The sequence below is a fragment of the Copadichromis virginalis genome, linkage group LG10 (assembly GCF_057382275.1).
Source record: "Copadichromis virginalis isolate Kocher_CV1m ecotype Utaka linkage group LG10, C_Virginalis_male_GT1.1, whole genome shotgun sequence".
Lineage (NCBI taxonomy): Eukaryota > Metazoa > Chordata > Actinopteri > Cichliformes > Cichlidae > Copadichromis > Copadichromis virginalis.
Genome location: NC_140627.1, coordinates 18,075,046 through 18,098,823, shown reverse-complemented (window position 1 = coordinate 18,098,823; position 23,778 = coordinate 18,075,046). Strand labels below are relative to the sequence as shown.

Genomic DNA, 23,778 nt, shown 5'->3' with positions numbered 1-23,778 from the left:
GCCTTTTGTTATTTTCATTGATTTAATCAGTACATTTAGGTTTAGAGGTGGGGTGGATCATATGAACTTTAGCGGCTTTGATACTCGATTTGACTTCACTGCTTTGAGACTGAGAATGCTTTCCCCAAATTTGTCTCTGTCATGTTAAAATCATCTGTTTTACTGGTTTATGTTCATAGAAACAAAAACATATAGTGGAGGAAGTAATTATTTGATGCCCTGCTGAATTTGTAACTTTGCTTACTTATAAGGAAATGAACTCTCTCTCTCGTTTTTATAGTAGTTGATAGAATATCAATTAAAACTAAAAAAAAACACACATTACATATAAGTTGGTAATTTATTTGCATGTCTTTGAGCAAAAAAAGTATTTTATCTCCAAGCAAAACATGACTTAAAGCTTGGTGCAAAAACCATTGTTGGCAAGCACAGCAGTAAGATGTGTCTTGTAGTTGGTCATCAAGTTTGCACATATCTCAGGAGGGATTTTGGCTCACTCCTCTTTACTGATACTCCCTTAATCCTTCAGGTTTCTTGGCAGCCACTTGGCAACTTGAAGCTCCAGGTCTGGAGACCCTAATGCGCTTCTTCTTTAGGCCACTTCTTTGTTGCTGAAAAAAAACATCCATCACTAACCCATCTTCAGTGTTCCGGCTGAGAGTAGGAGGTTCTCGTCCAAGATTTTACACTACATTCCCCCGTCACTAGTCCCTCAATGCGGTCGACGTATAACTTGACCAGAAAATCAACCCCAAAGCATAATGATTCCACTTCTGTGGACTTGACTGAGGGGATGGTGTTCTTTGAGTCACACTCAGCAGTTCTCTTCCATCAAACATGATGTGTCAAGTTGATTGCAAGCTGATCGAGTAGAGCTCGATTTTGGTTTAATCTGACCATAGTACTTTCCCACAACAATTCTCTGAATCGTTTAGGTGTTCACTGACAAACTTGAGTTGGGCCTGTACATGCGCCTTCTTAAATGGGGGACCCTGCGGACGCTTCAACATTTCAATCCAGTTATTCATGTTATACAGGAAAACATGTTACCAGTGGTATTCTTGGTGGCTGTGGTCCCAACTGCCTTGAGATCATTAAGCTGCTCGCTTGTAGTTTGGGCTGATTCGTCACATTTCTCATAATCATCCTCACCCCATGAGGCAAGGGCTTGCATTGGATCGCCAGACTGAGGGCGGCTGATAGCCATTTTATACTTTTTTCATTTACAAAGAATCACACCAACAGTCACCATCTCACCAAGCTTCTTGATGATGGTCTTCTGGTCTATCCCAGTCTTTTGCTGCTCTACAGTCTGGTCCCGAAGTCCTTTGGTCTTACCCATGATGGGGGGAGAGGTTGGAAGATATTTATGCTGTGAATAGGGGTGATTTATACACATAATGAGTTGAGATCAGTACTATCTCTATTTAATTGACTGATTAATTGATTAACTGTAATCTATGTGCCACGTGGGCACACAACCAATTGGTGGGAGCCAGTATTCTGGCTGGGTTGTTGGGGATCAAATACTTATTTCACTCAGTGGCATGAAAATCAATTTTTATATAATGTGTTTTGGTTCTAGATTTCTAGTTGATATTCTGTCTCACCATTAAAGTGAAACTACCACAAAAATTAGGGACTATTTCCCCCACTGTACTAGTAATTTTCCATTTGCTATCACAGACTTAAGAGCTTATTTGGACTGGTGAGTAATAAGTTAAAGTAGCTCAGTTAGCAGCTGACCTGTAAGCACACACATTGTTAATTCACCTTCCTAGGCAAAGTAGGAACGATTAAGAAGGGAAAAAATGGCACAATTATGACTGTCAGTGAAATGAGTTAGGCTCCACAATGTCTGTAGGGAAAAATGTTTTAAATGCTCCTCTGGGAAGCAGTAAAATAAAAGTGCAATTTGTGATTTCTTAGATTGAAGACTATGGTTCATTTGACTGCTGCGCCAATAAAGGGTATATAATTGAAATACAATTGAATAGAGAGAGAGTGAAAACTGATTGGCTGAGAGCGAAAGCGACACTGCACAAATGTGCCCACTTCCCTCCCTCCATCCTCTTCCTTCACTTCCTGCAGTGGCAGTTCTCCGCTGCTGGTTGGTTTGTAAACATGGCGACTGCTGGTGCATCTGGAGATGACCTGAGGAAGGAACTGACATGTGCTATTTGTTTGGACTTCTTCAAGGACCCCGTTATTCTGAAATGCGGCCATAATTTCTGCCGCTTTTGCATCTGTATGCACTGGGATGAAAATGGCGGAGACTATGGGTATCAGTGTCCTCAGTGCCGAACGGTAAGTTAATACATTATATACGCCTTTTTGTTTTTCTTTTTTGAACCTCGTCTGAAGGCAAATACAATAACACGGCGGTGCCAGTGTTTCTTCCAATGTCTTTTTTTTTTCTTTTATAAATATCTACGAGAAATAACACCGCGTGTTTGGCTACTGCTTTTAAAATAACGGATACCTACGCAGTGCATTTTGCAGTTGCTAGGATAGCTGGTTGTTGTTGTTGGGGTTTTTTTTTCCTCCTTCCCTTAGCTAACGATAGTCAACCTGTCAACACATGAGCTGGCAGGTTAAAAGCTTAGCTCCAAAAATGATATGATGTACGCAACCTTGTGCTTGGTTAGTCGTCCTTAGCTTCTTTCTTTATTCCGTCAGGTGTTCAACAAGAGGACTTTCACTAAAAACTATCTGGTGCAGAACTTGGTGGCCAAACTGGACGATCTGGAGTGCCTGGGTGCTTGTCCTGCCCCCTCCAAGCCTGTGAAATTTGGTGAAAAGTGTGAGCATCATGGTGAAGAGCTGAAACTCTACTGCCAGACCGATAAGAGGCCTATCTGTGTTGTCTGCAGGGAATCTAGATCACACAGGTTGGGTTTTATGATTGACTTTACAAATATCACACCACAGCTCTGTGCCCTGAAAAGATTTTATTAATGACAGATATTAGTACACTGGACAGTATGAACCAGATTTTTAGGAATAATAAGGGGGCCATGTAAAAAGCACCATTTTCATCTTATGTTTTGTCTGCCATGCTTAATGGTATTACCTTAATATTAGCAGAATAATTTCACATTTTTACTTTTAGTTTGTGGCTTTGTGGGGTTTTTGTTGTTTTTGTTTTTTCAATCCTGTATCGCCTAAATAACTTTCAAGCATTTACTAATGTAACCAGTATCATTGGAAATTGGGACCCATAGCATGACTGGCAGCTGCTTATGACCCCACACCAAGCTTGGGAAGCACTGCAGTATATCTGCATTTCATAGTAAGATCCCAGGAGGGTTGTAGAATGAGGTTTTTTGGCACTAATGTACCCAAGACTCATTTGGAATAGAATTCAACTTTATGGTCATTGCACACATCACAGGTACAAGGCAATGAAATTTGGAAGCATCATTGTGAATGCCTAGTGTACGAGTGTCCATCTGTGAATTAACTTTAGTTTGAGACCAGTATTGAGGAGGGGCAGCCACACAGTGTGCAATGACCTCAGCAAGACATTAAGCCAGCGGTCCCCAACCTTTTTTGTGCCACGGACCAGTTTATGCCCGACAATATTTTCATGGACTGGCCTTTAAGGTGTCGTGGATAAATACAACAAAATAAAACTAGTACCGGTACAGAAAAAGAGAATTTATTCATAAAACACGTGAAAAGACACAGGATAACAAATTAACGCTGAAAACAGATTAAAAACCCTGAAAACTATACATTTCACACCTGAGCCTCAACTCTCGCGGCCCGGTACCAAACGACTCACGGACCGGTACTGGTCCGAGGCCCGGGGGTTGGGGACCGCTGCATTAAGCGACTTATAGCAAGGGCAGACAAAGTGGGTGGGGCTCACACATAGATTATATAGAGGATGTACCTCTGAAAAGTGAAGCCAATGCAAAAGTGCTTTAAACATTTTATTTAAATATGCACTGGGGCATGTTGGTTATGGTTCTAAAAGACTTCCCATCTTTTAGAGCTCTATAGGGAAAACTTCCCTCTGCCACAACTGTTAATCATTTTCTCCTGCATTTCTGGGTTTGGTTGCTCAATTCAGGTCATACTGTAGGCGAAACAAATTTCTTTAACTACATTTAAGTAGAGGAAATGCTGATTATCCAAAATAAGCTAACTTGTCAATGAGCATGTGGTGGTACCTAGGCAACCAGAGCCTGGAAAGTCTACTAGTCAACTACAAAGTGTCTGCAAAAAAGCAACTTAAAAAGTATCTTTATCTTCAAATAACTGTTCAGAACTTTGTTTAAAAGAGTTTTATTAATAAAGTTATTATAAACAACTCGAGGATGAGTGCATTGGTGCTTATGTGGACACGCCTTTAGCTGACCAAATGCACATGATATGAGCCACATGATAAGCTTTACAAATGTGTACTATGGTTTTTGTTTAAACTTCCACCTATAAATGATTCTCTCTCTCTCTGTGTGGGTGGGTGTGTGGGGGTGTGTGTGGGTGGAACTTCTACTAAAAGAATATAAAAGTATAACAGACAATTTGAATAACCTAATAATTCAAATAGCCTCGTCTAACCTGCTCCTCAAAATAACTTACTCTGCTTTCACTTCTGCAAACTCTCTGCAACTTCCTGTCAACTCCTGCAACTTAGTCTTTCTGAAAGACACACACACTGTTTAAACCTCTGAATACAATATCAATGCTGTAAATTATATTATTAATGCAATAGTAATGATTATTTACCAATAGCAGTAAAATAATTTCCCTGCTCCACAAGATCCACAAATATAAGCTATGTTCAAATCCCAGTGTAAAACTGGGACATCTGGCCTTCCATTGCATGCATATGGGTTTTTTGTTTTTTTTTTCTAAATAAACAGAACAGCTGGTAATCCCTTTTACAAGAAAATACAGATTTACAATTACAGACCCTACAGAGTAGCCTGCCACATTCTGAAATGTTAAGGATAATTAATTACGCTAATATCAATGTTGGCCTGATTTCATTAGAGAATGCTCAGATTAACAAAGGATTTATTCCACTTTACCTCGACTATATCTGTATTCATAATATGGAGCATATACTTAATGCAGAGGATGGTCTCAAAATTGGAAGCAGTTTGTTCGCACTAAACAAAACAACTACCATCTTCATCTCATGCGGCCCTCCTGGCGCCAGCTGGATGCTCAAGGCAAAAGCTGAATAACAAAATTCTCCTTGGATAACAAGACTGACTCTCTCCCCCACCCCAAGGCCACCCGCATCGACTAAAGACTGTTGACTTTTGCCTAACTGGGTGAAGGGACACTCTCTCTCGGCTGAACACAAATGTGCACTGACACAGACCCACGCTCAATTACACCAGACCCTACACCAATTTCCCTCAATTTCCCTCAGGATGAATAATTTGTACACAGAAAATTTTACCTTTCGAAAACTTATTGGATTTGTGAGCTCAACTTGACTGTGTATAACTGATCAGTATTTATATTTTATTTATTGAAGCACATGCTCATGAGTCAATAAGTTACACACAACATTGCACACATTTGTAAAGCTTAGTTTATGCTTGTGGATCATATCATACACTTTTACAACCCTCTTGAGGCAAATTTGTCTCCATATTGATGTCATAGCCTTCACTTTTGTAATCTGTCGGAGACCTGATGTGACACGAATAATGTTCATTGATTAAAGTGAAAGATGACTGAAACCTAAAACTGATTGTGGCTAGTTCCTGTCTTAGGTATTTACGAGTCACTTTTTAAACATTATTCATATAACTAAAAAAGGACTCGCTGAAAACTTTCAACCATTCTAATTCACTATGAGAGGTTCTAAAACTGCTATTTTTCTGTCATAGCAGTTTCCCAGTTAATTCAAACAACAAGAAACTCTTTATAAACGACACACTGTGCAAAACAATCATATGATTTGTGTTTATTTGTTCCTTTTTTATCCTCAGATGAGGAATTGTGTAAAATAACATTTGCTCTGTTGGATAATTATATTGTGGAAAGTTAATCCATTGGGATTTGTAAGAAACACAATCTAAACATCTGTCTGAAAGGAAGTTCTAGATGACACAGTGAGTCCAATGTTTATTTATTTTTGATTAAAACAAATTGTTCTGTAACATGCTGAGTGTTTCGTTTCAGACACCATGATGTGGCACCAGTGCCAGAAGTTGTGACTGACATGAAGGTAGCAGTAGTGTTCTTATTATTATTATTATTATTATTATTATTATTATTATTATTATATATATATATTTTTTTTTTTTTTTTTTTAAGTAGTCTCCTATTATGTATTGGTAACCTAGACTCTTATTTACTGCATCTCTAATATTTGCACTGTTGCCCTGCTTTCCTGACTACATGTCTTCCTGTACATTTGTTACAGATGGAACTGAAACTGAGGCTATTGGAGCTCAACTGGCAGAAGTCTCAATGTGTAAAAGTTGTTACGGCTGATGAGCTCACTAAAAGTGAACTGAGGGTATGGAATGACCGTTCTTACTTGCTCTGTTTGTGAACTTGGTGTTCAAGTGGCCATTTTTTGCATATTGCATGCAAACATTCAGTTGTGCACGGTGAAATTTTAGTGGACTGCTGAACATGCATTTCTTGAGCATTCGTCTTGAAGTTATGTTAACATTATAGTTCTGGTCAGTCAATATTATTTTGGTTTTTTTTTTGTTTTTTGTTTTTTGTTGGGGGGTAAGAGCCTTGTCAGGATGACTCTAGCAGATTCTCAGTTCTGTTTATAACGCTTTGCTCAGGCTGACGTGCTTGTTTGCACAAATGACTCTGCCATATTATTTGGAAATGCATGGTCACATTTAAAAGTTGACTTAAACCACAGATCGTGTGTCATTTATACTTTAAACCAACAGTGTCGTTGTTTGTGGTAGGCATCACTAGAACTGCAATGTGACCAGCATTGGGTATAATGCGTTACTGTAATTAAATTACTTTACCACTGAAAAAGTAGAGTAACTGATTACTGTTTATTTTTAGGTATTTTAATTAGTTACTTACAATGTACTTGCATTACATTGTAAAATTAAAACTCGCTGAATATAATTTAATTTCAATAATTTATCTTCTAAACGTAGAAGTAAACTCTGCCGCTTTAACATCGCTGTAGTCCAGGTGCACGTCATTTCGTGCCAGTTTGCTGCGTAGTCGTATTCTAAAGCGGAAGATGTCGGACTAGGCTGAAGCGAGTGGCTGTTTTATGAAATGGACATATTCCTGTCTCTTCACTCGTCTGAAACAAGCAGACAAGAACATTACAGTAAGGTGTAAGCTATGTCCTGGGGAGGGGGAAAAAAATAAAAAATCAGCCGCTGTTAATACCAGGAGTGATCTACTGAAGCGCCTGACACGAGAGCAGAGACGAACACTTCTGACTGATCCTTGTTCATCATCCATGGATAACACCGCGGCAACTCCTGCTAAGCAGGCAAAATTAGATTTTACTTCAGCAGCACAGAAAGCATCTGAAGGTGAGCTTAAAAAATGATTGCAGGCTACATTGTGGAAGAGATGCTACCGCTGCGTACTGTAGTCTCAGTCTTTAAAAAAATAAAATAAATAAATAAAATAAAGTTATTATTTAAAGAGTTTAATTTCTATTGTTTGTCCACTCAAGGTTTATAGGGTTTTTAAGAAGTGTTGTAATCTCCCAGTTCTTTTAATCTTTGGGCTGAAGGAAGGACAATACTCGGTGTATAAATGCTCAATCAACAATCATTTATTTCCATACAATTCAACACACAGAGCATTAAGACGTCCAGACGGGAGAGATGCGGCCAGAGGGTTAGGCACATGTCTCTCAAAATGGTGGCGATTTTCACAGACTTTTATAGCTTCTGACAGCCCCCACCTAGTCATAAAAGCTACATCTTCACATGTTTTTCTACTTCTTAGCGAGACTGGCTCCTGACCTTGCCTCCCTGTCTTCCTGCAAAGGTGGGGGTATAGAATGTGGTTTATCTCTTCTGCCCTAGACTCAGAGTCTCCTTTCTCTTCATGATTCAGCAATAAAACATGTCAAGAACACAGTGTGAGACATTCACAGCAGATCAAGGATACAGAGTGATGCAAATTTATCTAATAAACTAATATGTGAATATGTTCTGTTAACTCAGGAGTATAATGAGAACTAGACTACATACACAGCACACCATCTAAACTAAAGGATAATACATGTCCTACAACTGTTAACATAATTCAACTACATTGACTATGGTCATAAAATAACATGTTTTACTCATAATCTTCACAGAAGTATTTAGTTTAATTACTTATTGAGTAATTAAGTAACTTTCCCGACACAGTAATTAAGTATTTTAAATACTTTAAGTAATTACTTAATATTGTAACTTACCCAACACTGAATGCGACACATTTATCTTATACTTTTCTTTTGCTCTAGTTGAAAAAGCAGAGACTCAAGGAAAAGATTGAAGCAGACGTCGGTGCCTTGGTCCAGTTTTTGCTGGACGAGAGGGACTCGCTGCTTGAGAGCCTGGACGCTGAGGAAGTGGCCACCATGGCTGTTATAGATGATAACTTGAAGACTGTGGAAACGGAAGCAGCAGCTGTGGACAAAGCTATAGCAGCTATCCACAGCCAGATCAATGGAAAAACTAACTTTGAGGTCAGTTGACTTCAAAGTTTAACTTGTAAATTGTCAGACCATGGCTATGACATAAGAGTTGGATAACGTTATTGCTGAGTTCCCCATCCCAAACCCTTTTGCTTCAAAAAGGATAAAGCAGTATTCTTAAGAATGAGACTGTCTTAAATACAGCTTTGGCAGGCCTGTAACATTCCTTTTTATCAGGCTTCTTCTGTTAAAAGCTGCACTATTGCCTTTACCTTTTTGTGTTAATGCAATCATGCTGCCTATGACAAACATGTGCCCCCTTTTATTTTAATTTTTTTTAAACTGTACGCAAAAGTGAAAATGCTTGTTTATAACTGGGTGATAATCATACATTTTAAAGCTGAAATAAAAGCACAGCCATTGTCTTTAGGTTAACAATGCGATGGGAAAATTTGGTGCACAGAGTTGTAGTTATAAAATTAGACCTAGGAACACGCCCCTAGTCAACCAGAGTAGCCTTAAATACTGTTTACTGTAGATACTCAGGAGCCCAAATTGTTGTATTTAAATATCACATGGGAAGTCAAACGTGAAGTAAAACCCCACCAGCAAATAGCCGCCATCATCCAACATTCTTTATTTTGACAAGCTTCTCCAAATTACCATTAAAAGCAGAGTTGCTGGGGATGTGAGCATACTGCGTGGCCATTCATCATGCAAAGCCAAACGGTCATGAAACTGGTCTGATTTCATATTCTTATAAAAGGACTTTAAATATTAATTTGTGATAAACTGCAGACACCCTGATGACAGTTTACCACTGTGCACTAAGGATTAAGGATCAAAGCGTCCTTAAAATGGCATATGGGCACATGGGGCTGCTCAAAGCAACAGAAATGTTATGAAACTTGTTTGTTAGGGTTTGAATTATACATTAAACCACAAATTAAGTATATTCTTTCTTTTCTTCCCCCCCCCCTGCAACAGAGCCTTGCTGAGACATTTAATGAGTAAGTAGCTTTTTGTTCATTTATTACAAAAATGCTTTACAAAAACCCAGCATGTTAATTTCCATGTTTCTTCTGCAGAGTTGTACAGTGCAAGCCTTTCACCTCTTTGGAGCCGGTTAACTGTCCGACAGAATTTACAGACTTCTCAGGGCCCTTTCAGCTCATCATGTGGAAAAAGATGATGCACGTGCTGCACACCAGTAAGTTGAAGAATCATGTACTGTTAGTGCTTAAGAGATGCTATATTTGAACTGTAAGACAGATTTTTAGGCATGAGGTTGGGCATTTTCAGCCTAAAGCTTGCTGGATGGTGAATATATTAAAGTCTCTAAAGAAACTGCAGTAATGCAGGTTAACTTTTCTGCATGCTTTCTTTTTGAAACGGGTTACTGTCTAATAGGGCTGCAATTAATGATTCTTTTTGATAGTCAACTAATCTACCTTTTTTTTTTTTCTGCACACAGACTTTTATCAGTCCTAATAAGGATATGATTTTTATCAGCATACAAATGATTATATTTCTAAGCACAAATGACAATATAAAAAAATATCAATTTCAGCAGGCAGTTTGTCTACCAAGTCTGCTCTTTTAAAAATGTAGTATCAGGTCAGCTTAAGACTAATGTGATTTAATCTGTCATGGCGTCTCCATAGTGCCCCAGAACCTCACCTTGGACCCAGACACCGCTCACCCGAACCTGCTTATCTCGGACTTTGACACCAAAGTGGAGGAGGGCCGTGTCCGCAGCCAGGAGCCAGACCTGCCTGCCCGCTTCAATCGGTTCTGTGGCGTCCTCTCCACAGCCCAGTATGCTAGTGGCCAGCACTACTGGGAGGTGGATGTGAGGGACAAAGGTGTGTGGTACCTGGGAGTGACCACAGAGTGCAGCAACAGGAAGGGCTTCGTCAGCCTCACACCCTCCGCAGGATACTGGAGCCTGTGCCTGCAGGACCGGCTGTACGCCAATGGGGAGGACGGACGCATTCCAGTTGCCGACTACTGGAATTCTCCTCGCGTGGGTGTGTACCTGGACTATGACAACGGGCGTCTTAGCTTCTATGATGCTGTAACAATGAAGAGGCTGTACATGTTTGACACCTGCTTTGAGGAGCCTGTCTACCCTTTCTTCAGCCCAGGGAAAAATGACCCAGGCAGCAGACTGCAAATATGCCACTATTACTGAGAGTTTAAACAAGTTTAACGCCTGCGTGTTCATTTCTGCCTGTTGGCAAGGCTTTATCTCATAGATCAGGCTGGAGTGATAGGCTGATGTTGACCCTTGAAGTCATGTATGCTTTTGAGTTGTCTTACTGGTTTTTAGAAAGTACATTTTACATTGAATAAAAAGTACCAGGTGTACACAAATTTGGTAGTTTTCAACTTGGACACACACTGTAGGCTCATACCACCTCCTTTGGCTGGGGGTTTGGAGAAGTGCTTTGCTATTCATCACTGTGTCTGCTGGGTTGCAGATGCCTCGGATGCTCTTGTTGCTCTTGTTAGCAACAACTATGCCATACTTCTACTACTATAAAAGCTCACTCTTAGAAGGGTCAGTGGTGAAGCATTGTCTGGTATAGTTTGACTGTCTGTTGTTATCATGCTACATTCCCTCATCAATATGAGACTGAACACTCAATTTTGTCCATATTGTACTGATTTTACAATTAGACTTCCAGGAATGAATGGAAGTGGCAACATCCATCAGTACAAATCATTTTATCACAAACCTTTTAAACACTTAATTTTATATAAGATGATAAAAACTTAAAGTTGCACGCTTGGCATTTTTGGACTTTTCCCTCTGTATATTGCGGCGTTGCATCTTTCTTGCAGCTTATTTTTGATGCTGCATTTTTTTCCTTCCCCCCCCCCCCCCCCCCCCCCGCAGTGTTGAAAGCAAATCAGTTTCAGCCAGTGTTGGTATTGATCTGGATAGAAGGAAAAACTACCGCAGTATTCTAACTGCAGCTCAGCAAGCATTAGTTGTTGCACTCTTTTTTTTTTTTTTTTTTTTTTTTTTTTTTCCCCATAAACAGAATTTTGTTTTCAAATCATCACCATTGTATTTTAAGTCTTTTTGTCCCCATTTAACCTTTTTTAAATGTGTTTTTTGGTAGTTTTTTTTGTGTGTGGGGTTTTTTTTTTTTTTTTTTTTTTTTTTTTTTGTAATCTTAAACGGCCTCATTTAAAACGGAGGTCTGCCATCACATGTTGGGACTGAAACTCTACTCTTTAACTTTGAGTATTTGCTGGTAAATGTTGTCTCAGATGGTGTATCTTATTCAATACATACTTTTTATTGCTGAAATGTATTGTTGGATTTTTTATTATTTTTTTTTTTTCCCCTTGGGGGGGGTTCTATTAATGTGATTGGTGTTTCTCACATTAGGATTAAAAGATGCAAAGTGTATTTGACTTGTAAGTCTGTCATCCATTTAAAACACTTTGTATTTAGACAATGCAGTAAAATTAGAATAGTATTGCAACTTCTTCCACAATTTCCTTTAAACTGAACTTTATCTTTGCTATAAGGTTACTAAAGATCAAAAACACGACAAGTCTCTGCAATTTAGTATTTCCTGCTGCACTTGGGATCGTTGTCTTGTTACATGCCTCAGTTTTTGCCATGCTTTAGCTGTCAGACAGAGATGGCCTTACGTTGAACTCTAGAGTACTTTGGGATATTTGGGTTATATTTTAGTTCCAGGGCCCTATTTCAGGAGGCCGGTTTAGAAAACTCAGAGTGAAAAACGATACTCAGGGTTGAGTAACCCCGAACTGTCCAACTCGGAATATTCGGTTTCAGAAAGGCTGATAACAAGTAGTTCAATCAATGCGGAGTTGCTTTAACCCCAAGTGAAGCGCGCGGACGAGGATACATAAAGCCCTGATAAGCGGAGCACAGAGTAAGCGAGTCACCATGGAGACGGAGGGAAAGAAGGCGCGGTCAATGTATTTTACAGCGCTTGAGGCCGAAATTCTGATGGCAGCATATGCCGATAACATGCAAATTTTGCGGAAAAAAAGTAACACAGCCTCAGCTGCAAAAGAAAGGGAGCATGCATGGCAAAACATAGCCGACAGAGTCAATGCGTGAGTGTTAATATAAACATTGATCTAGGGATTACCACCCATTTAACACGTTATTTTATCATATGTTATTTTATTTGTTATTGTATACATTTTATGTTGTGATGTGATGTGAGCGCAGGTGCAACCCAACAGGCCCCAAACGTGCCTGGCAGCAAGTAAAAATGAAATATAAAAATATAGTCCAAACAGGTAAGGTGTAATTGTAGTATGAGCCATAGTGCTTGGTCTGTTTGTCCGATGTAAATCAATTGCAGTTAGAGGCTACATTAATATTCTTTCTGTAAGCACTTATTGAAATTATCTGAGCACATTACAAGTACATATTTGCTTACTCTGTATGCTCAAATGTGACCCCGTTATAGCCAACAGAAAAAAAGCGGAGGCCCAAAAAACAGGTGGGGGTCCTCCACCACCACCACCACTCACAGAGGCTGAGCAGTTGGCCCTCAGCCAAAACAGTGGGCGCCCTGTGGCCGAAGGCATCTCTGCGGGGACATCCTCTGAGTCAATAACCCCGCAAGACACAAGTGCCTACATAGGGGGTAAATTCAAAATAATACATGATGTGCATACATCCTTTCTTCACAGTCACCTTTGCAGTGCTACTCATTCATTTGATAAACTCTTTACCATAATGGATTATTTTGTAGTGAAGTTATTTTCCTACTGATTTTGCCTTCCCTCAGTCTTGGTTGTCTTTGAGAGCATAATGACAATGAAGTGTAAGGTGATTGGTATGTTTGTTAATTGCCATTTGGTCCCTTGTAAGTTATAAGTGTCCTGTATAAACCTCATATTCTATCAGTTGATGGTGGTGGTGTACTGCATCTGGTGCAGCCTCCTGTTGAGCCAGACCAACATGCAGTTGTGAGTAATACGCCACAGATTATATGAGTTCACAGTAGAACAGCAATGTTGTTTATTTCTTTACTACAGGAAAATAATGGAGAAACATTGACAGCTGTTACAGAGGAGGAAGCAACAGAGACACTTTATGAGGTTTACATCTTTTAATACTTTGTGTACAGGAAATACAGGTGACCAATAAAGCCAGTTGAACAAAAAATCTGTTTATTCGTCTTTCAACATGTTGAGGTGATGGGTCAAAAGAAATGATTGTGACATATGGTGTCTCTGACTGCGCTTCCATCTTGTATGTCCGTGGGAGGGTCAGGATGTTCATGGTTTGGATCACTGCTGATGTTTGGTTCAGAAGGACAGTGTTCTCCTCTAATTGTGGCAATGTTGTGAAGAATCACACATGCCACAATAATGTCACATGCCCTTTCTGGGGTGACCCTGAGTCTTTGCAGGCACTGGAACCGGGCCTTAAGCATTCCGATAGTCATTTCAATTCTGGCTCTTGTCCTGCAATTAGCCAGATTATATCGCTGCTGTGGGCCCGGGTCAGGGTCAGGGTAAGGGGTAAGCAAATAGGGTAAACATGGATACCCCCTATCACCAAGCAAGTAGCCAGTGAACTCTCCTAAGACAGAAGGATACACTTCAGTTCAAATGTCCCTGAAGCAATTGGTCTTTATATATTTTAAAGTATTCTCAACTCACCATGTCCAAATTTTGTGCTCAGTGTACATTCACGGAATATTTGTGAGTCATGGACAGAGCCTGGCCACTTGGCTTCCACATTTGTGATAATGTTGGCAGCATCACATATGATCTTCACAGTGCAGAGAACACAAATTAGCATCCATTACTATAATGAAATAATTTGTTAGTTCCCTGTAGCATTTCAAACTATGTACCTGTACATTAATGCTGTGGAAAGACTTCCTGTTCACATAGTCTCCTCCATTTACTGAAGGAGCAATGATTGGAATGTGAGTACCATCTATACAGCCAATCACGCCTGGGAACCCTGGAAATAAATGTAAAATTGAAGTAGTAGTTCAAGTATCACCACATCATGAATTAAGTTTTGGTCATCCTGCTACCTGCAATTTTGTGGCATCCCTCTTTGATAAATCTTGTGGGTCTATGACCGGGGAACACCACAGACGAGTACAGGAGACGTTTCAGTGCAACTGTAACATTCCTGACTGCCCGACAGACGGTAGCCTTGGAAACGTGCTCAGCGTCACCAATATTATGCAGAAAGCTCCCGTTTGCAAAAAACGAAGTGCAATACAAATAATATGTACAGAACTGAGAGAATGTCCGCGATGTGTCACATGCGTAATATATGGCCTGAGGATGTTATCCAAATAACTTATAGATTGTGCTGTGAAACGGTAACGTTCGCACAGAAAATCATCAGGAAATGATAAAATGTCCAAACGCGCTCTGATCACTCTCTCCCGGCGGAGAGCTCTGCGGAGAATTTGGGCTTCACGATCTACTGGCTCTTCAAGGACGGGGCACGCCATGTCTGACACTTCCTACTGTCAGGTTTCCGACAAAGGGGCGGAGACAGTCAGGGTTAGTTGTAGTAAACCTGCTAGGGGGCAGGTTAGCTTCACGGCGTGTGTCGTCATAGTGACTCACTGAGGCTTCATCTGAACTCGCTTTGTGAAACCGAAAACCCAGAGTTTTCGGTTTCACAAAGCGAGTTTAGATTAATCCTGAGTGAGTTACTATACGACACACTCCGTGAAGCTAACCTGCCCCCTAGCAGGTTTACTTCAACTAACCCTGACTTTCTCCGCCTCTTTGTCGGAAACCTGACTGTAGGAAGTGTCAGACATGGCGTGCTCCTTCCTTGAAGAGCCAGTAGATGTTGAAGCCCAAATTCTCCGCAGAGCTCTCCGCCGGGAGAGAGTGATTAGAGCGCGTTCGGACATTTTATCATTTCCTGATGATTTCCTGTGTGAACGTTACCGTTTTTCAGCACAATCTATAATTTATTTGAATAACATCCTCAGGCCTAATATTGCTCATGTGACACATCGCGGACATTCTCTCAGTTCTGTACATATTATTTGTATTGCACTTCGGTTTTTTGCAAACGGGAGCTTTCTGTATAATATTGGTGACGCTGAGCACGTTTCCAAGGCTACCGTCTGTCGGGCAGTCAGGAATGTTACAGTTGCACTGAAACGTCTCCTGTACTCGTTTGTGGTGTTCCCCGGTCATAGACCCACAAGATTTATCAAAGAGGGATTCCACAAAATTGCAGGTATCAGGATGAACAAAACTTAATTCATGATGTGGTGATATTTGAACTACTACTTAAATTTTACATTTATTCTCACGGTTCCCAGGCGTGATTGGCTGTATAGATGGCACTCACATTCCAATCATTGCTCCTTCAGTAAATGAAGGAGACTATGTGAACAGGAAGTCTTTCCACAGCATTAATGTGCAGGTACATAGTTCCCTGTAGCATTTCAAACTAACAAATTATTTCATTATAGTAATGGATGCTAATTTGTGTTCTCTGCACTGTGAAGATCATATGTGATGCTGCCAACATTATCACAAATGTGGAAGCCAACTGCTCAGCCTCTGTGAGTGGTGGTGGTGGACGACCTCCACCTGTTTTTCGGGCCTCCGCTTTTTTTTCTAGTGGCTATAACGGGTCACATTTGAGCACACAGAGTAAGCAAATATGTACTTGTAATGTGCTCAGATAATTTCAATAAGTGCTTACAGAGGGGAAATTAATGTAGCCTCTAACTGCATTTGGTTTACAAACAGACCAAGCACTATGGCTCATAATACAATTACACCTTACCTGTTTGGACTATATTTTTATATTTCATTTTTACTTGCTGCCAGGAACGTTTGGGGCCTGTTGGGTTGCACCTGCGCTCACATCACATCACAAAATAAAATGTATGAAATAAAAAATAAAATAAAATGTAATAAAATAACGTGTTAAATGGGTGGAAATCCCTAGATCAATGTTTAAATTAACACTCAGGCATTGACTCTGTCGGCTATGTTTTGCCATGCATGCTCCCTTCTTTTGCAGCTGTGGCTGTGTTACTTTTTTTCCGCGGAATTTGCATGTTATCGGCATATGCTGCCATCAGAATTTCGGCCTCAAGCGCTGTAAAATACATTGACCGCGCCTTCTTTCCCTCCGTCTCCATGGTGACTCGCTTAATCTGTGCTCCACTAATCAGGGCTTTATGTATCCTCGTGTGCGCGTTTAACTTGGGGTTAAAGCAACTCCGCGTTGACTGAACTAATTGTTATCAGCCTTTCTGAAACCGAATATTCCGAGTTGGACAGTTCGGGGTTACTCAACCCTGAGTATCGTTTTTCACTCTGAGTTTTCTAAACCGGCTTCCTGAAATAGGGCCCAGGTGTCCAAATGTGGTAGGCTTTGTTTTCTGAAAACTTGTCTTGAATGTTTTCCTGTTGCGTATCTTTCATTACAGAATGATACACACTTGAACTTGTTTGGAAATGAACCGCGGTAAAGTGAGCCGTCATTTGTGAGCCGCGGTCAAGCCAGCCGCCTCCTATCCGCCGCATAAATTTCCTTGCGCTTTTACACCAGTCTTTACGGTAGCGCCTTTTCGCTTTATGTGCCGATTGAAAGACTATACCCGCGCGCGCACAAATTACAATGTAGCTGCCCGATACAGTCAATACAATTATGGAAATGTCAGAAATTCATTAAAAATCATCCTGAGTAGTTGAGGTCCAACTTTCAACACATCCCCCCTCTGGGACACCTACTGTACCTGTGTGCCAGGTTTCACCCAGATTTACTGTAGAATTCCTCAGAAATTAAAGGGTACTTGTATTCAATGCAATACAGCCAATGCACTACAATTGTGTCAATTTTCAAAAATTCATTAAAAATCATCCTGAGTAGTTGATGTCCAACTTTCAACACATCCCTCCTCTAGGACACCTACTGTACCTGTGTGCCAAGTTTCATCCAGATTTACTGTAGATTTCCTCAGAAATTAATGGAAACATTTATTCAATCTAATACAGCCAATACACTACAATTGTGTCAATTTTCAAAAATTCATTAAAAATCATCCTGAGTAGTTGATGTCCAACTTTCAACACATCCCCCCTCTGGGACACCTACTGTACCTGTGTGCCAAGTTTCAGCCAGATTCACTGTAAAATTACTCAGAAATTAATGGACATTTATATGCAATTCAATACAGCCAATACACTACAATTATGGAAATTTCAGAAATTCATTAAAAATCATCCTGAGTAGTTGAGGTCCAACTTTCAACACATCCCTCCTCCGGGAAACCTGCTGTACGTCTGGGCCAAGTTTCAGCCAGATTTACTGTAATATTCTTCAGAAATTGCAGGGAACTTATGTTCAGTGCAAGAAAGGCTGAAAGACGACCACCACTGAACAAGACACACAAGCTGAAACGTCAAGACTGGGCCAAGAAATATCTCAAGACTGGTTTTTCTAAGGTTTTATGGACTGATGAAATGAGAGTGAGTCTTGATGGGCCAGATGGATGGGCCCGTGGCTGGATTGGTAAAGGGCAGATAGCTCCAGTCTGACTCAGACGCCAGCAAGGTGGAGGTGGAGTACTGGTTTGGGCTGGTATCATTAAAGATGAGCTTGTGGGGCCTTTTCGGGTTGAGGATGGAGTCAAGCTCAACTCCCAGTCCTACTGCCAGTTTCTGGAAGACACCTTCTTCAAGCAGTGGTACAGGAAGAAGTCTGCATCCTTCAAGAAAAACATGATTTTCATGCAGGACAATGCTCCATCACACGCGTCCAAGTACTCCACAGCGTGGCTGGCAAGAAAGGGTATAAAAGAAGAAAAACTAATGACATGGCCACCTTGTTCACCTGATCTGAACCCCATTGAGAACCTGTGGTCCATCATCAAATGTGAGATTTACAAGGAGGGAAAACAGTACACCTCTCTGAACAGTGTCTGGGAGGCTGTGGTTGCTGCTGCTCGCAATGTTGATGGTGAACAGATCAAAACACTGACAGAATCCATGGATGGCAGGCTTTTGAGTGTCCTTGCAAAGAAAGGTGGCTATATTGGTCGCTGATTTGTTGTTGTTTTTTTTTTGAATGTCGGCGAGGATTCCGCATGGCACTCCCCTCCATTCACCTCGCGAATCTCCGCTCTCTTCCAAACAAAGTCGACGAATTACTGCTCTTAAACCGGACTAACAAGGACTTTGCACGCTCTGCTGCCCTCTGCTTCACTGAAACCTGGCTCAGTGAGCGAGTCCCAGACGCTGTCTTAAATCTGCCAGGCTTCCAACTTCACCGGGCGGACCGCGAAACAGAGCTCTCAGGGAAAACAAAGGGTGGTGGAGTCTGCTTCTACATTAATGAAGGTTGGTGTACTGATGTCACAGTGTTACAGAAACACTGCAGCCCACACTTGGAAAGTTTTCTCATCAACTGTAAACCTTTTTATTCACCGCGGGAGTTTTCTTCCTTCATGCTGGTCGGAGTTTACATCCCTCCACAGGCCAACGCGAACAACGCACTGTGCGAGCTGGCTGACCAGATTACTACCCTGGAGAGGAAATTCCCGGATTCCTTTACAATTATTCTTGGGGATTTTAACAGAGCAAACCTAAACCACGAACTCCCTAAATACAGACAGCATATAGTCTGCCCCACCAGGGACAACATCATACTGGATCACTGCTACACCACTCTAAAAGATGCCTATCGCTCTGTGCCCCGGGCAGCTTTGGGACATTCTGATCACTGCATGGTCCATCTTATTCCAGTTTATAGGCAAAAACTCAAACGTGCCAAGCCTGTAGTCAAAACTGTGAAGAAGTGGACTAACACAGCAAAGCAGGAACTGCAGGACTGTTTCGACTGCACTGATTGGACTGTTTTTGAAGCTGCATCTGAGAACCTAGATGAGCTCACGGACACTGTGACATCATACATCAGTTTCTGTGAAGACGTGTGTGTGCCAACAAAGACCTTTTGCACATACAACAACAATAAACCATGGTTCACTCCTAAACTCCAACATCTTCGCAAGGCCAAGGAGGACGCCTACAGAAGTGGTGACAGGGTCCTGTACAAGCAAGCCAGGAACACACTGACCAAGGAGATCAAAGCAGCTAAAAGGATCTACTCCCAGAAGCTGGAAGAACGGCTCTCAGCCAACGACCCTGCGTCAGTGTGGAGGGGCCTGCAGGAAATCACCAGCTACAGACGCCCCCCACCCACTATTGAAGCAAACAAAGACCTGGCCAACGAGTTAAACACTTTCTACTGCAGGTTTGAGACGGACAGACTCCCACGCCCCACCCTCCCCTTCCCAGGGACATTGCTTCAGACATTGACCCCCAACACACCTTCCACCTCTCCCCCCTTCACCCTGCCCCTCCCCAATCAAGACTCAACGACCACCCCCACCCTCCCCAATCCAGACTCAACGACCACCACCACCCTCTCCATCCCAGACTCAACGACCTCCACCACACCTCTCACCCCCCTTTCCTCCTCCCTGAAACTAAGAATACACACTCAGGATGTGAGCCGACTATTCCAGAAACAGAAGCCCAGGACAGCCCCCGGACCAGATGGCGTCTCACCCTCCTGCCTCAAAAGCTGTGCTGAACAGCTGGCTCCCATCTTTACTCGCATCTTCAACAGATCCCTGGAGCTGTGTGAAGTTCCCTCCTGCTTCAAACGCTCCACCATCATCCCTGTTCCCAAGAAACCCACCATCACAGGACTGGATGACTACAGACCTGTCGCCTTGACGTCTGTGGTCATGAAATCCTTCGAACGACTGGTGTTAGCCCATCTGAAAGACATTACAGGCCACCAGCTGGACCCTCTGCAGTTTGCCTACCGGGCAAACAGGTCAGTGGATGATGCAGTGAACATGGGGCTGCATTACATCCTGCAACACCTTGACCGCCCGGGAACTTATGCCAGGGTCCTGTTTGTGGACTTTAGTTCGGCTTTTAACACCATTGTGCCTGAACTTCTTTCCTCCAAACTCTCCCAGCTCAGCGTGTCACCAGCTACCTGTCAGTGGATCACCAGCTTCCTGACAGACAGAAAGCAACAAGTGAGGCTGGGGGAGATCACCTCTGAAACCCGGTCCCTCAGTATTGGTGCCCCTCAAGGATGTGTCCTCTCACCACTACTGTTCTCCCTCTACACTAACGACTGCACCTCCAATAACTCTGCTGTCAAACTCCTAAAGTTTGCAGATGACACCACTGTCATTGGCCTCATTCAAGATGGTGATGAGTCTGCATACCGGCAGGAAGTTGAGCGGCTGGTACTCTGGTGCAGTCAGCACAATCTGGAGCTGAACACTCTTAAGACTGTAGAGATGACAGTGGACTTCAGGAGACATCCCTCAACTCTGCTCCCCCTCACCATATCAGACAGCCCTGTGTCGACTGTGAAGATCTTCAAGTTCCTGGGTACAACCATCTCCCAGGACCTGAAGTGGGAGACCAACATCAACTCCATCCTCAAAAAGACCCAGCAGAGGATGTACTTCCTGAGACAACTGGGGAAGTACAGTCTTCCACAGGAGCTGCTGATCCAGTTCTACACTGCGGTCATTGAGTCTGTCCTGTGCTCCTCCATCACAGTCTGGTATGGAGCAGCCACTAAACAGGACAGGAGCAGACTGCAGCGGACTGTACGGGCAGCAGAAAGGATCATCAGCGCCCCCCTGCCCTCCATCCAGGATCTGTACCTCTCAAGAACCAGGAAACGGGCAGGGAAAATCATCGCAGACCCCTCACACCCTGCACACAGACTTTTTGATCTGCTGCCCTCTGGCAGACGGTACAGAAGCCTGCAGACCAGGACCACCCGACACAGGAACAGTTTCTTTCCCCTCGCCATCTCCCTTCTTAACAGTTGACCTGTCACACTGCTCCCACTGCCAGACTGCAACTGCACCTTATGTACATTTTGTAGTATTCATTCCACCTCATTCATTTCTGTATTTTATGTATATAAGTTTAGATTCGTTATTTATAGTTGGTTTACATAGCTTTGTGTATGTATGTGTAATGTGTATATATAGACACTTGTGTGTGTGTGTGTGTGTGTGTGTGTGTGTGTGTGTGTGTGTGTGTGTGTGTGTGTGTGTGTGTGTGTGTGTGTGATTTACATTGCTGTGCTTGAGAGCCACCATCTACCAGAACCAAATTCCCTGTATGTGTCTGCACATATACTTGGCCAATAAACACGATTCTGATTCTGATTCTGATTCTGAGATGTATATTTGTGAATGTGGATATGTTATATTGGTTTCACTGGTAAAAATAAATAATTGAAATGGGTATATATTTGTTTTTTGTTAAGTTGCCTAATAATTATGCACAGTAATAGTCACCTGCACACACAGATATCCCCCTAAAATAACTAAAACTAAAAACAAACTAAAAACTACTTCCAAAAACATTCAGCTTTGATATTAATGAGTTTTTTGGGTTCATTGAGAACATGGTTGTTGTTCAATAATAAAATTATTCCTCAAAAATACAACTTGCCTAATAATTCTGCACTCCCTGTAGGTCTGTTGACAGAGCTCTGTACAGGTCTGCTCGAGCTGACCTGAAAAGGGGTCCCACCTGTCCAGCAACAACACATGGCATGGAATAATAGACATCATAAACCACAGAGGCAGAACTGTGAAAACAGAAAACCTGAGTGTGCAGCTAGCAGAGGACATAAACAGCTTCTTTGCCCGCTTTGAAACACCACAACAGCAGCATTCATCTGCCTCAGCCCTGCTCCCATCCTCATCCTCACCTGGTTCCTGCACCGCTCCATTCACTGTAACGGAGCACGATGTCAGATGAGTGTTCCTAGCAGTGAACCCCAGGAAGGCGTCCAGACGGAATACGTGGTAAAGTGCTAAGACCATGTGCCCACCAGCTCACCCTCATATCCACCAGAATCTTCAACCTCTCACTGGATGAAGCAGCCATCCCATCCTGTCTAAAATCAGCCACAATCATCCCAGTACCAAAGAAGTCTCCCATCACCAGCCTGAACTATTATTGCCCTGTGGCCCTCACACCGGTAATCATGAAATGCTTTGAGAGACTAGTCCTTCAGCACACCAAGGATTACCTCCCCCCAGAATTCGACACCCACCAGTTTGCATACCGTGCAAACAGATTCACAGAAGATGCCATCACCCTCCACTCGGTGCTGAGTCACCTAGAACAGCGGCAGAGCTACGCCAGAATGCTCTTTGTGGACTACAGCTCACCCTTCCACCACTCGCCCATTGAGAGCCTACTAACTTACTGCATCACAGTATGGTACAGCAGCTGCACTAAGGCGGATAGAGCCACCCTCCCAGCATGTTTGCAATGAGTAGGAGATGCTCTGTATCTCACTGTACAACTGTATAGTGACAAAGGTATTGGGTTCTTTTCTAAAAATTGCTATAAACAGAGGAACCCAAACTGATGAAAAGTGGCGAATATTTTTTTTCAAATGACTATTTTTAGTGGATTTTTGATATAGAAGCAGAATGACAGAATGTTAAAAGAAGTTACTTTTAGTCATTCTAAGCTGGGCATTGCGTTCTCTGGCTGTTCAAAGCCATAGAACTTTAGACTTTCCAAGCAAATAATGATGGCCATACTGATGTTCTTTTCAGTACATTTTACTTTATGTTCATTTTCATTTTTATGATGTTTCTATTTTTACATAATTCCTCCCACATAGCAAAATTGGTATGGCCTGGATCTGTCCCACACAATGTGCTTACACATGGCCTGCGTACCGCAAAGAATGACGGCCCTATGGTGGCCCAGATCTGGTTTACCAGAGGTGGCCCACACATGAGCCCCAGTGTTTTCTGGCATTTTCAACTCCTCACTGCAGGCATGTCATGTGCCTGCCTGCTTCAAGTCCTCCACCATAATCCCTGTCCCCAAGAAACCTAGGATCACTGGACTAAATGACTACAGACCCGTGGCTCTGACATCTGTGGTCATGAAGTCCTTTGAGCGCCTAGTTCTCTCCCACCTCAGGACCCTCACGGCCCCCCTCCTGGACCCCCTGCAGTTTGCATATCGAGCCAACAGGTCTGTAGACGACGCCATCAACATGGCCCTACACTTCATCCTGCAGCATCTGGACTCCCCAGGAACCTACGCCAGGATCCTGTTTG

At 42.1% G+C, this 23,778-nt stretch overlaps 2 protein-coding genes and 1 long non-coding RNA gene across 4 annotated transcripts; 2 read left to right on the top strand and 1 right to left on the bottom strand.

Moving 5' to 3' along the window:
- Positions 1-2,051: 2,051 nt before the first annotated feature.
- trim47 (tripartite motif containing 47) lies at positions 2,052-12,035 on the top strand. Of its 2 annotated transcripts, none has more exons than XM_085470374.1 (8): positions 2,052-2,307; positions 2,680-2,891; positions 6,154-6,199; positions 6,398-6,493; positions 8,438-8,662; positions 9,599-9,621; positions 9,700-9,821; positions 10,276-12,035. In XM_085470374.1, the coding sequence occupies exons 1-8, from the start codon at positions 2,125-2,127 to the stop codon at positions 10,803-10,805; spliced, it is 1,437 nt and encodes a 478-aa protein (XP_085326500.1). In that variant the 5' UTR covers positions 2,052-2,124; the 3' UTR covers positions 10,806-12,035. The 2 variants fall into 2 exon arrangements, with proteins under 2 accessions (XP_085326500.1, XP_085326501.1); XM_085470375.1 differs by lacking the exon at positions 2,052-2,307 and adding an exon at positions 2,539-2,593.
- A 1,578-nt stretch (positions 12,036-13,613) lies between these two features.
- Positions 13,614-15,264, bottom strand: LOC146700235 (uncharacterized). The gene is made up of 2 exons (XR_014922528.1): positions 14,285-15,264; positions 13,614-14,204 (listed from the first exon to the last, which is right to left on the bottom strand). It is a non-coding gene; the product is annotated as an uncharacterized LOC146700235 (long non-coding RNA).
- A 3,456-nt stretch (positions 15,265-18,720) lies between these two features.
- LOC146700234 (uncharacterized) lies at positions 18,721-22,973 on the top strand. The gene is made up of 2 exons (XM_085471452.1): positions 18,721-20,319; positions 22,527-22,973. The coding sequence occupies exons 1-2, from the start codon at positions 18,721-18,723 to the stop codon at positions 22,971-22,973; spliced, it is 2,046 nt and encodes a 681-aa protein (XP_085327578.1).
- Positions 22,974-23,778: the final 805 nt, after the last annotated feature.